The 13,096-nt window shown below is 46.2% G+C and overlaps 1 protein-coding gene across 1 annotated transcript in view; it reads right to left on the minus strand.

The window, feature by feature from the left end:
- ppp1r9ba (protein phosphatase 1, regulatory subunit 9Ba) overlaps positions 1-13,096 on the minus strand; it is a 222,675-nt gene that overhangs the window by 22,839 nt on the left and 186,740 nt on the right. The window contains exons 7-8 of the mRNA XM_078529635.1: positions 12,775-12,930; positions 6,553-6,606 (exon numbers count right to left, since the gene is read on the minus strand). Coding sequence (XP_078385761.1) covers positions 6,553-6,606; positions 12,775-12,930 — 210 coding nt within the window. The remainder of the gene's footprint in view (positions 1-6,552; positions 6,607-12,774; positions 12,931-13,096) is intronic.

A 13,096-nucleotide genomic window follows, 5' to 3' on the forward strand; every position in this document is an offset into this window, starting at 1 on the left:
ATTCTCCAGTCCTCTGGCACCTTCCCTATGTCTAAAGAAGACTGGAAGATTATCACTAGTGCCTCTGCAAGTTCTACTCTCACTTCCCTCAGTACCCTTGGATGCATCTCATCTGTTCTGTTATCCTCACTGCTAACAGTTATATGGAATGTGCTAAATATTCTTATGCTGGAATATGGACAACAAGGTCACTAAAGCATGAGGTGTTGCTCAGCCTTTTAATCAGATCGCTGTTTCCAGTATAAATCATAATTCAACATTCATTCTAACCATTTTAACCCAGGACAAATATCCTAGCCACTGCTGCTTCTACTCTTTCCCAGCTTTTTTCTTATGTTTTCAGTGATCTTTCTAGGTATCTTATAGTGTGTTCTATCATAGCCCAAACCTGCCTACCAGCAGCTGCAAGTGACAAATACTGCACTTTTAGGGAATATTGTTACTTGCTTCTCACTGGATTGTAACTTTAGCACTTCAAGGCACTGAAACGTGAATATTACCACGTAGAAGAATAACAAGCTCATATTTGAGGTGCTAAGCCATCATTTACTGCAAATGCATTGCATTTATTGCATTTGTGCTTTGGATCAGAGCAAAAAAGGCAGAACTTAGCGATCAGATTGGGTTCCCTGCATTGCTATATTATATTGCTATGATTCATTACTGCTCCATGAGTTAGGAAGCCACACTGGGGCCAGTCAGCCTGCAGAAGCTGATCTACAATGACAGCCTAGTAATACAAATTTTTTTACACTTTGCACACAGGATGAAATTTTCCGCGACCCCTCAGGTCACAGGTGGGCCCCTCCACAGAGAAAGGAGCTTCTTAGAAAATTACAGAAACCTATGGTCTGCTACCTATTGATTTTGGTGGACAAATAGACCCGTTTTGGGCTATAACACTCTAGGATTCTATGTAACAAAATATACTGTACAGAATGTTCAGTTCCGTGCTGAATAGTTTTTCTCTCTTAATTGCATCAATTGAAGTACATAGAGGTAGTGAGTATGGGTTGGAAGGTTACTTGAGCACATAAAAAGAGACAATTTGCGTTCGTGCCTGGGTGTCCTTGGGGAGGGAGCACGCAGTGTCCACTTGAGGCCTTCCTGATTGGTGGGCACCATGGGGGCTGGGGTGCATCATCAATCAGCAAAAAAAACACACTTTGGTTTAATTTTGTTAAGTTTCCTTTGAGTTTTTGTCTTTTTGTTACAGTGCCCCTTTAAGGGGCTGTCCCTTTAATTTGTTCATTTGTTTACACTCAAAAGAGTATAAAGAGACACTTACTGACGCAAGAGTAGAGTGGAGTCAGGAGATAGAAGGTTGTAATGCTATCCCAAATTAAGACTGGCTTTGGATTCTTCCTTCACCAACTGGCTCTCAGGAGTACAAGATTCTCCCTCCAATTCTGGCTTTGAAAGGGTAACATGTACAAATCGTGGAGTCCCCCTGACTCCTGACACAAACTTATCCTATCAGTGCTTCTCAGCTCATTCCAGGGCACGGACAGGAACAGACATTAGTGTCACTTTTCATTTATATATAAACAGATTAGAAACAGAAGTTTTGTTGCTTCTGATCTTTTCAGTTGCACCTGAGTGTGGTTTGACTACACAGGCCTGCGTGTAAACAATCGCAAGTAGCAAAGGGATGAGCAGGTGCAGATTGGAGCACCATGCAAATTCCGGTTAATGGGTTTATCAGATCTGCACTTAAATGGACTTTGCTATACTTCGGTATGAATAACAAATATGGAAAAACTCCATAAGCTAATTCTTGCAGTTTGGCAAGATAGATGGCTGTACACCAAATTGCCCAATGGAGGTTTCTGAAATTTTAGTGCACAGAAATAATCTCGCCACACGCTAATTTATACACAGCTCTCATGTGCCATGAGAGGGGGGATTTCTGCCACGTATTATCAGGAATGGATTTCAATAGAACCGGTTATGCATCAAGGCAACATGGGACTGACTAAATGTTTCAAGTAGAACTTGGCGCAATCTTGGTGGTTTTGTTCGATTACATGCCTTCCTTGGTTCTGCTTAGTCTCTCAGAATCCCGTGTAATACAGATAAGCCGCAGAAAAGGAAAGAGATAGAGGTTCGGGGAAAAATAACAAATCGGTAGAGAAACAAAAAAACGAAGCAGACTGTGGATTGAAAATTTACTGGGGTGGGGTCAAGCTTTGCCAGCATAAGTGGAGTGCAGCAGAATTCCTGCTCATCTTCTTTCAAGGCCAGCCACACTGTCTCAAATTCCAGGGACAATGCTATTTGCATAACTAGGATGGGTTTCTGACTCATGCAATTGTGCATCAAATCTGAGGTAGAGCAGAGTCCTCTAGATATCTAACTGGGTCAGAGTGAATGTTTAAAAATTCTTTCACATTTTGACACCTTCTGTGCAACTATGTCTACACTGGTCTAGAAGTTCCATCGCACCCAGAAATGAGCGCGCAGTTCTTTACAACTTAACTGCTTTTTTCCCTTTTAACTTTTATCTCACTCTATACGACAGCTTATTTCGGCAGCCATGTCTCCCTTCAAACAAAATCTAGCCTTTCGTTTTGGGTGTTGAAGATGAGAATGGATGTTCCTCTGCCAGTGGAGGAAGAGGAGGCTAGCTTTCCTGAAGATGCGTCATTAATTAATCCACCTTTACAAGCACTAGTTCAGATACGACATCACATGCACTTTAGAGGCTAGACTAGGGGAGGGGTGTTCATGCGGTGAATCACCACACACATGTGCAGGAGCTGGCATAGTCTGAGGGAACCTCACAGGTGCCAACTCACTGTAGGGTGAGATTGCATACTAGTTCTGTAGTAAAGGGTTGAAATGCTAACTTTGATGACCCAGCATACCCAAGAAGGCTAACGGGCATAATATGTGGGTATAATCCTAAAGAAACTAGCTGCTAGACTGGGTCTACAGCAGGTGGTGAGGGAACCAACAAGGAGGAAAAATCTACATGTCTTCGTCCTGACCAATGCAGGTGCATCAGTCTATGACAGCTTGGTAGGAGTGGCCACCGTACAGTCCTTGTGGAGTCCAAGTCTTGTCTTCACGTTGAGGATACCCGCCATTGTGTTGTGCGGTACTACCACCATGGTAAAATGGGATTTCAAACAGACTTAGCGATGCAAAACTGGGCATCCATGAGGCGCTGTGGGCTATCAGTAACAGCAGAATTGTATACAACCACAATCTATAACCTCATGGCCTGGCATATACCCCACTTTACCATCACCATCAAGCTAGGGGATCAAACCAGTGAAAAGCGCAGGAGGACATGCCGGGAACAGCACCAGGCATACCTAAAAATGAGGTGGCAACCTGGTGAAGCTACAACACAGGACGACTTGCATGCCAAACAGCATAAGCAGCAAGTGATAGACAGAGCTAAGTGATCCCATAAACAACGGATCAGATCAAAGGTCTGGAGTCCTGCCATGCCCAGTCGTGAATGGTGATGGACAATTAAACAACTAACTGGAGGAGGAGGTTCCACAAATATCCCCATCCTCAATAATGGGGGAACCCAGCACGTCAGTGTAAAAGATAAGGCTGGAGCACTTGCTACAATCTTCAGCCGGAAGTGCTGAGTGAATGATCCATTTCGGCCTCCTCAGGAGGTTCCCAGCATCAAAGATGCCAGTCTTCAGCCAATTCGATTCACTCCACATGATATCAAGAAATGGCTGAAGGCACTGGATACTGCAAAGGCTATGGGCTGTGACAATATTCCAGCAATAGTACTGAAGGCTTGTGCTCCACAACTAGCTGCGCCCCTAGCTAAGCTGTTCCAGTACAGCTACAACACTGGCACCTACTGGCAATGTGGAAAATTGCCCAGACACGTCCTGTCCACAAAAGGCAGGAAAAATCCAACCCAGCCAATTACCATCCCACCAATCTACTCTTGATCATCAGCAAAAGTAATGGAAGGAATAGTCAACAACGCTATCAAACGGCACTTACTCAGCAATAATGTACTCATTGACAGCTTGGGTGCTGCCAGGTCTACTTAGTTCCTGACCTCATTATAGCCTTGGTCCAAATATGGACAAAAGAGCTGAACTCCAGAGGTGAGGTGAGAGTGACTGCCCTTGATATCAAGGCAGCATTTGACCGAGTGTGGCATCAAGGAGCCCTAGCAAGACTGCAGCCAATGGGAATCAGGAGAAAAACTCTCCACTGGTTGGAGTCATAACTAGCACAAAGGAAGATGGTTGTGGTTGATGGAGGTCAATCTCAGTCCCAGGTCATCACTGTGGGAGTTTCTCAGGCCCAACCATCTTCAGCTGATTCATCAATGATCTTCCTTCCATCATAAGGTCAGAATTAGGGATATTCGCTGATGATTGTACAATGTTCAGCACCATTCGCAACTCCTCAGATATAGGAGCAGCCCATTTTTTATTTAAATTCATTCACGGGATGTGGGGATCGCTGGCCGCCTTATCCCAAATGCAGCGAGACCTGGACAATGTCCAGGTTTGGGCTGACAAGTGGCAAGTAATATTCATGCCATATAAGTGCCAGGCAATGACCATCTCCAACAAGAGAGAATCAAACCATTTCCCCTTGACATTCAATGGCATTACCATTGTTGAATTCCCCACTATCAACATCCTGGGGGGTGTTACCATTGACCAGAAACTGAAATGGACTAGCCATATAGATACTATGGCTACAAGAGCAGGTCAGAGGTTGAAAATTCTGTGGCGAATAACCCACCTCCTGACTCCCCAAAGCCTGTCCACCCACCAGCAACAAGGCATAAGTCAGGAGTGTGATGGAATACTCTTCAGTCGCCTGGATGAGTGCAGCTCCAACAACACTCAAGAAGCTCGACACCAGCTAGGACAAAACAGCCCACTTGATTCGCACCCCATCGACAACCTCCAACATCCCTCCACCACTGACGCACAGTGGCAGCTGTGTTTACCATCTGCAAGATGCAATGCAGGACTCACCAAGGCTCCTTAGACAGCACCTTCCAAGCCCACGACCACTACCACCTCTAAGGACGAGGCATGGAAACACCACCAACTGCAATTTCCCCTCCAAGCCACACACCATGCTGACTTAGAACTGCCGTTCCTTCACAGTTGTTGGGTCAAAATCCTGTAACTCCCTTCCTAACAGCACAGTGGGTGTACCTACACCACATGGACTGCAGCAGTTCGAGAAGGCAGCTCACCACCACCTTATCAAAGGCAATTGGGATGGGCAATAAGCGCTGGCCCAGCCAGCGATACCCACATCCCATGAAAAAAATCTTAAAAAACAGATGCAGCAGGCAGTCAGCTAGTGAGCTTGCCGACACTGTCCAGCTCCAACTTGTGTCAAGGCTTTGTAAGAACATGGAGCTCATTCTGCCAATATCGACCAAATGGGCAGCTCCACAAATAGTAGCACCCACAAAATCATGGGCAGAATTCTGCCCTTGGTGTGCGGGCTCGGCGGGGGCGGGCAGGGGAGGTCGGGAAGCTGACCGCCACCCGTGATTGGCACCGCCCGCGATTTGACGCGATAAGGCCCACCCAGCGTCGAGGGCAAGGGGCAGCGCTGAGCGCTGCCTGTGCGGGATGGGGGAGGAGGTCGAGCGGGCCCTAGCGCCAAGTTCGCGAATGCACGCGAGAGCGCTGAACAATCTCCCTGAGGCACGGAGCTGCCTCAGGGAGATGAAGCGCTGTTTCAAAAAATCTAACCAAGAAGATAAAAATGTGACTCTGTCACATGAGCAGGAACGTGTTTTTAATTGAAGCGTAAAATTTTTATTTCATTTTTATTTGCTTCAGGAAACCTCATCCCGCCCGTTGATGAGGTTTCCTAAAAAGCGTAAGGGCTGCTTGGCGTTTTCACCCACCCACCGAGCTAAAAATTCTGGCCCACGGAACCTCCCCAGACAGCTCTCACTGCTGCCAAGCAAGCTCAGACAGTTGTCATCCTGGCTTGGGGGCCTACTGTAGATAGGGCCTGAAAAACAGGAGCTGTGTGACTGAAGTTTCAGGTTGTTTTATATAATGCCATTAGGGTCACAATGAGGTCAGAGAATCAGTGAAGTCAGGTTTCCCAGAAATAAATGTCTGTTCACAGCAATGTCACTGTATTGATTAAACAAAGGGGTAATTTTGAACTACACTTTTGAATTGTGGGTAATAAAGTTAGGTCTGAGGTGGGTAATTGTTCAGAATGGATGTGTATTCATTGTACATCTGACATTTTAGTGCATTTTAAATCTATCCCAGCCTGAAAATGCCGAACTCTTTAAATCAGCAATGACAACATCTGCAAATGTAAACCTCTTCCATCTTAATGCAGTTGTGAAATGGAATGCTTTTTAATGGCCTCTCAGCTAATTGCATTGCATATACAAGTGCAATATAAAGTATTGCATAGATTTCTGTAAAGCTCAATAAAACTCATCAAGTGCAGAATGTGGTTTTATGCGCTCGTCACTTCCTCAACTGCAAAGGCTACAAACAAGTAAGCTCATCTCTGCTAGCAAACATAAATTACAGCGGAAAGATGAAAACATACCTTTCTTTTCAGTTGCTGAATCTCTGCTTCAGTTACAGCGTGCTTTATTTGAAGCTGACAATTAAAAACAAACAATATTATTAATATCATACATCATCATTTTCTTCTCAATTTCAGACAAAACAATTTTCCAAAGCACTCCATACCAACACTGTTTAAAGAGTGGATGACAGTGCAATTTTTTGTCCCAATCATTATGAGGAATTGCCAGCGCTGAGGAATCAAAATTTCCCATTTCTGGCATCAGGGGATTGGGGCGGGGGAGTGAAACTGGACCATGTCGGTGGGCTGGAGTGAACTGGGTGCAAAGAACGATCTCTGCAGCGTCTGTGGCCTAGACACACTGAATATTGAGCTTCAAGCCTCATGTTAATAGTTCTGTGAGTTTCAGATGTCTTCTGAATGTCCGGATGCAGCAAAGGTAGGTCCTAGAAATGGGGGTGGGTGGGGAGTGGGTGCGCAGGTGATCGAGGGAGCAGAGACGTTCAGGACGGAGGAATGATTGGGAGCAGGAGGCGATCAGGGGAAGGATTTGTGGTCAGAGGGAGGGGGAGCTAATCTGGGGGTGTGGGAGGCAACTATGAGAGAGGGAGGCAATGAGGAGGGGGAAGTGATTGGAGGGGAGGTGATTGGAGGGGTGGGAAAAGGGAGCAAAGCAGGGCCGGCAACAGTCTTCAGGGCTGCTGTGGAATTGGCATGAGCAGTCCGACTACTCCCAGCTGCCACATTCAGAAAAGTATTTTTTTAAATGACCTTTTTGGTGACAGCCAAAGGACTAATGGTTAGGCTCATATAGCTCATATCACATGGCTCTGTGAATGCCAGGGGTGGTGGCTATGATCTGTGCAGCTCCATTTCGGGAAGGTGCCCTGAAATGGGCATTAGACACCCTATTTGTGAATGCATACACTTTAGTGTTTACCATTATGGTAAATTATTCTCCACTTTCAGACTGGAAGGTGGGCAGGCCAGAATTTAAATCTACAAGACCAAATTAGAGTTGACCGCACTATAATGCAGTTGCCATTGTATTAAAATTTTGGGTGAGTTCCAGGTTTCAGAGCAGCCTTGGATTTAGAGCTCATCTACTATGCACAGGAATAGCTTGCTACTGCAAGACTTAAAGGGTTGCAACATCAATTCTTTCTGGTCAAGAAACAAAGGGAGAATTTGCATTTATTCAGGGATTTTTACAAACTCAGGGTGTCTCACAGCACATCAGAGCCATTCAGAAAGGAATTGGATGTATACTTGAAAAGGAAATATTTCCAGGGTTATGGGGAAAGAGCAGGAGAGTGGAACTAATTGGATAGCTCTTTATAAGAGCCAGCAAAGGCACGATGGGTCAAATGGCCTCCTTCTGTATTGTAAGGCTCTATGATTATTAACCATATACCGACGGGATCTTATTGCATATCATGATAACAAAGGGTGGTAGAAGTTTGGAACTCTTTTCCACAAATGGCAACTGATGATAAATCAATTGTTAATTTTAAACCTGAGGTCAATAAGTCTTTATTATGTAAAACTAGTAAAGCGATATTGGGCAAGAGCAGGGGCAGAGGGGGCAGAACTTTCCCACCCGTTGGGGGTGGAAGTTGAAGAGCGGGCGCGCGGAGGCGTGCCTTCAATTGGCGTCCCCAATTGGGGGCGCACTGCCATTTTACATGGGCGGGCCAATTAAGGCCCGCCCAGCGTGACGCCCAGCGGGAAGCGCTATGCGCTCCCTGTGCGGGCGGGGGGGAATCCCTGAGCCGCAAGTGCAATCTTTCGTGCATGCACACAAAAGAGCGCACAGGTCTCCCTGAGGCTAAGTGCTGCCTCAGGGAGATCGGCTCTACAGTCAAAAATGTGAAAAATAGAGAAAAAAAAAAATTCCTTGACTTGTCCCATCATGTGACACTGTCACATCAGTTAGGACATGTTCATCACTTTTTAATACAGTTTAATTACATTTTTTAAATCCTACATGAAACCTCATCCTGCCCATGGATGAGGTTTCGTGCTTTTTCTAATGCCCGCCAGGGCTCCCGGCCTGCCCGCTAACCTTAAGGTTGGACGGGAAGGTCCATTAATTACTTCAATGACTCTGTCAATGGCCTCAATTGGCTATTGACAGGTCGGCAGGAGCACAGCTGATTCTGCTGAACCTCCGCCTGCCTGGAAATTGAAATGGGGCGCGGTGATGTCGGGAGTTCTGCCCAATGTCATCCTGCATCGGCGAGCGGGCCCTGCACCCCTCCCAGGAAATCCTGGCCCAGGTATTTTTTTGGGATTAGTCATGATCTCATTGAATGGTGGAATAGGCTCCAGGAGCCATATGTCCTAACTCTGTTCCCATGTAATTCTCACGTCTTATTTTACTTTCAATTGTATTATAGCCCATAACACTTGAGAGAAAGCCACAACGGAGGGAGAGCTGCAGAACTCCAAACTGTCTTGGGTGATGAGCTAGACTATCTAAAGTCTGTGGGTTCCACTTTCAAATGAATAATGCCTGCAGGGTATCAGGTTGCCGGTATACTGCGGATGTTGTGTTAGTTGGAGAAGTCCTTTAAGAAGTTGCAGTACATTCAAGGATGAATTTGTAACTCTGCAGTGCACCACGAAATGTGTGGGAGCTCCAAGGGCATTGGCAGTGGAGCTCCCATGATGGAGATCTTAAGGGCAGTCTGTGCTTCTCTTGCTGCTACCAGAAGTCTGGGGTGCCACATTGGAATATGCTGTCTTTTCTGGCCTCCAAGGGATTGAGGCTCGATTATAGAGAGGCATCACATAAGGCTCATTAGGATCATGAGATCTGCTAACCTGCAGGTCAGTGGTCATGCTGAGTCAGTGCACAGTACTCATGACAAGTCAAGAGTGGGAGCGCATGGTGGTGCTGCATCCCAAGCATGGTAGCATTTGCTCCTTTAATGCTTGCACATGTGGGAAAATAGATGCAAACAATCTGCATCAGGCTCATCTAAGGAGCTCAGGCAAGACCGAACCTAGTCCCAGGAGGCTCCACTGCAACATAGTGGGTAGTCTTCTATATCCCGTTCAGGCTGTGCTGCACCTATAGCGCTGTTACGAATGTAGAAGCTGGTCGATTCAAATTGGGTTGGACCTATTTCACAGCAATCTGCAGGTCTGAATGCCCGTCTTATATGATCCAGAAATGGAAACAATGCAAATCAAGTGGACATAATGGAACCGCCCCGAATGTCTAGGTGTTTTCTGCAGCCACCAAATTGATGGCAGAAAATGGATGGATGCAAAAAATATGAGTGGTCCAGTATAAAGGATCTCCGCCCCACTCCCTGATTAGCATGGCCTGATTTACAGCCCCAGGACAATGTGGCAAGAGCTCCACAGGTCACTGTCCCGGCTCAATCATCCATGGCCTTTCCATCACCATAAGATCAGAAAGCAGGCTTCTGACTGATTAGTGCACAGTTTTCAATTTCCAATCACAATGCCTGAGATAGTAATACAGTCCTTGCCCGCATATCGCAAGACCTGAACAACACGCAGGTTTGGGCTAGTAGGCACTGCCAAAGTGACAGGCAATGCCCATCTCCAACAGGAGAGCCTAACCACCTCCCCATGATATTCCCCATGGCATTACCACTGGTCACCCACCACCAACATCCTGTGGGTGACCATCGAAACTCAACTGTGGGAGTCAGACGGATATGACAGCAGGTCACAGGCTGGGTATTCTCCAGAGTGCCTAACTTCCTAACTGTCCAAAGCCTCACTCCAACCTGCAAGGCACAATTAGGAATGTGATGGAATACTCTCCACTCGCCTGGGTGGGTGCAGCACCAACAACATTCAAGAAGCTTGACACCATTCAGGCCAAAGTAGTTGACTTGAACGGTGCCTCGCCCACTAAACCTAACATCAAACACCGTCACTGGTGTACCGGGGCTACTGTGTGTACTAACTACAGGATACAGGCAGCACCTCCAAAACCCATGACTTCCATCATCTAGAAAGTCAAGCAAGGAGAGTAGGTGCATGGAAACACCGCCATGTCCAAATTCCCCTCCAAGACACATACCATTCCAATTTGGACACGCATAATCCCTCAATCGGCACGGTCAAAATCCTGATACTTCCCACGTAATTGCATTGTGGGAGCCCCCGTCACTACACAAACTGCAATGCTTCAAGGAGGCAGCTCACCGGGGCTATAACGGTGTCCTTGCCAGCAACACATCACAAAAATGGTAATTAGACATAAAGAAAATATAAGCTTTAGTGTCAGCAGGCTAATCAACTACAGAAGCTTCACAGTTGAGCTTGATTCTAGCCTTACCCATTGTGAATATCCCCACAAAAATCGCGGTGAAATTGCGGTCGGGGGCTGATCGCGGGCGGTGGTCCGTTCCCCGGCCACTCCCGGGCCCGCCGATTGCGCCTGCATGCCAACCTAAAAATCCTGCCCCTGGTGTGAATACACCCACAGTGCTGTTAGGAATGGAGTTTCAGGATTTTGACCCGGTGATAGTGAAGGAACGGTGATATATTTCCAAGTCAGGATGGGTGTATGGTTTGGAAGGGAACTTGCAGGTCGCATTCCCATGCATCTACCCTTTTCCTTCTAGCTGGCAGAGGTTGTGGGTTTGGAAGATGCTGTTGAAGGAGGCTTGGTGAGTTTCTGCAGTGCATCTTGTAGATGGTACACACTGCTGCTACTGTGCGGCAGTGATGGAAGTAGTGAACAATTAAGGCGGTGGATGTGGTGTTGATTAAGTGAGCTGCTTTGTCCTGGATTATGTCACACTTCCTGAGTGCCGTTGGAGCTGCACTCATCCAAACAAGTGTAGAGTATTCCAACACAATCCTAACTTGTGCCTTGTAGATGGTGGGCAGGACTTGGGGAGTCAGGAGGTGAGCTACTCGTTGCAGAATTCCCAGCCTCTGACCCATTCTTGTAGCCTCAGTATTTTTATGGCTGGTCTAGTTCAGTTTCTGGTCAATGATGACCCCTAGGATTTTGATGATGGGGGATTCAGTGATGGTAACGTCACTGAATGTCACTACAAGGTACAAGTCAAATTATGTCATTTGCCGGCTTACAAATAGTTTATTGAATTCATCATGGTGGCACTGTGCACTGGAACGCTAACATGCTGCAGCAAAATGGAAAAAAACATTGTTTCCTCAATCACCCCCAACAACCTGTCCCCTTCCCATGACACCTTTCCATGCAAGTGCAGGAGATGTAACATCTGCCCCTTTACTTCCACTCTCCTCAGCGTCCAAGGCCCCAAGCATTCCTTCCAGGTTCAACAGCGATTTATTCCTTTCAATTTAGCGTACTGCATTTGCTGCTCACAATGTGGTCTCCTCTACATTGGCAAGACCACATGCAGATTAGGTGACCGCTTTGCAGAACACCTCCATTCACTTTGCAAGCACCGAGCTTCCAGTGGCCTGTCATTTTAATTCTCTGATGCTGAGTTCTCTGTTCTTGGCCTGCTGCACTGTTCCAATGAAGCTCAACACAAGATTGAGGAACAGCACCTCACTTCTCGATTAGGCACTTTTCAGCCTTCTGGACTCAACACTTGAGTTCAACAATTCAGACCACAACCCCATTTTGGTTCCATTTCTTTGCATGTTTCAGTCTTTCGTTTATTTTGCTTTCAGGCAGCAGCACACTTGCTCTAGGCACACCTTTTGTTTCTTTTCTTGCCCCATCACCATTTCCTTTGGCTCTGGAAAGCTTAACTCTTCAGTCATTCAATCTCTCCTGTTCTTCCACCCTATCACAGTCCTCCCTTTTGTCCTTGTCCCACCCACCCTTTCCTCAAAACCTATCACATCTCTAACTTCTCCCAGTTCTGATGCAAAGTCATCAAGCTGAAATGTTAATTCTGTTTCTCTCTCCACAGATGCTGCCTGACTTGCTGGGTATTTCTAGCTTTTTCTGTTTCTATTTAGGGTTTACATCTCCATTGGGTTCTTGAGCTCAACTGTGCCACCCTGGGGCGGCACCTTGTGGAGGCCAAGCACTTTTCCACAGGGAGGAAAAATGGGACAGCCAGTAATCCTAGACTGCTCTTCGACACCATCCAGGAGCTGGCTACAGAATGGCATCAGCAGAGGCTTAAAGAAAGCTGTGGGAAGACACAAAGAAGTGGCAGGAGAAAAGGGAAAAAAAATGGAATGTAATAAAAATGTCTTTAACATTTAGCAGAATGCTTAGAGAATTGATAAGTCTCTTACCTCTTTGAACTTATGCACCAGCTTTTCAGGATCCATTTCTACCGGTGAAAGCATATCTTCGTTCTCTGCTAGATCAAAAACTTCAATTGCCATGTCATTGTTAACGAACATAGGGCTCATCTCTTCCTCCTCTTCATCTGTCGCGTATTCTCCAGTCTGGTGGCGACATTAGGCAGTTTATGAGCAGTGCTTTTTCCACCCCCCCATCCACAAAATCAGTCAAAAGAAAACCAGGGGAAGATTACTGGGAAATGGATATTAATGTCAAGGTGCAGATATTAGACCTGTAAAGCTTTGTCTAAAGCACACATTAGCTCTAACT

This window comes from Cetorhinus maximus, chromosome 25, assembly GCF_964194155.1.
Source record: "Cetorhinus maximus chromosome 25, sCetMax3.hap1.1, whole genome shotgun sequence".
Lineage (NCBI taxonomy): Eukaryota > Metazoa > Chordata > Chondrichthyes > Lamniformes > Cetorhinidae > Cetorhinus > Cetorhinus maximus.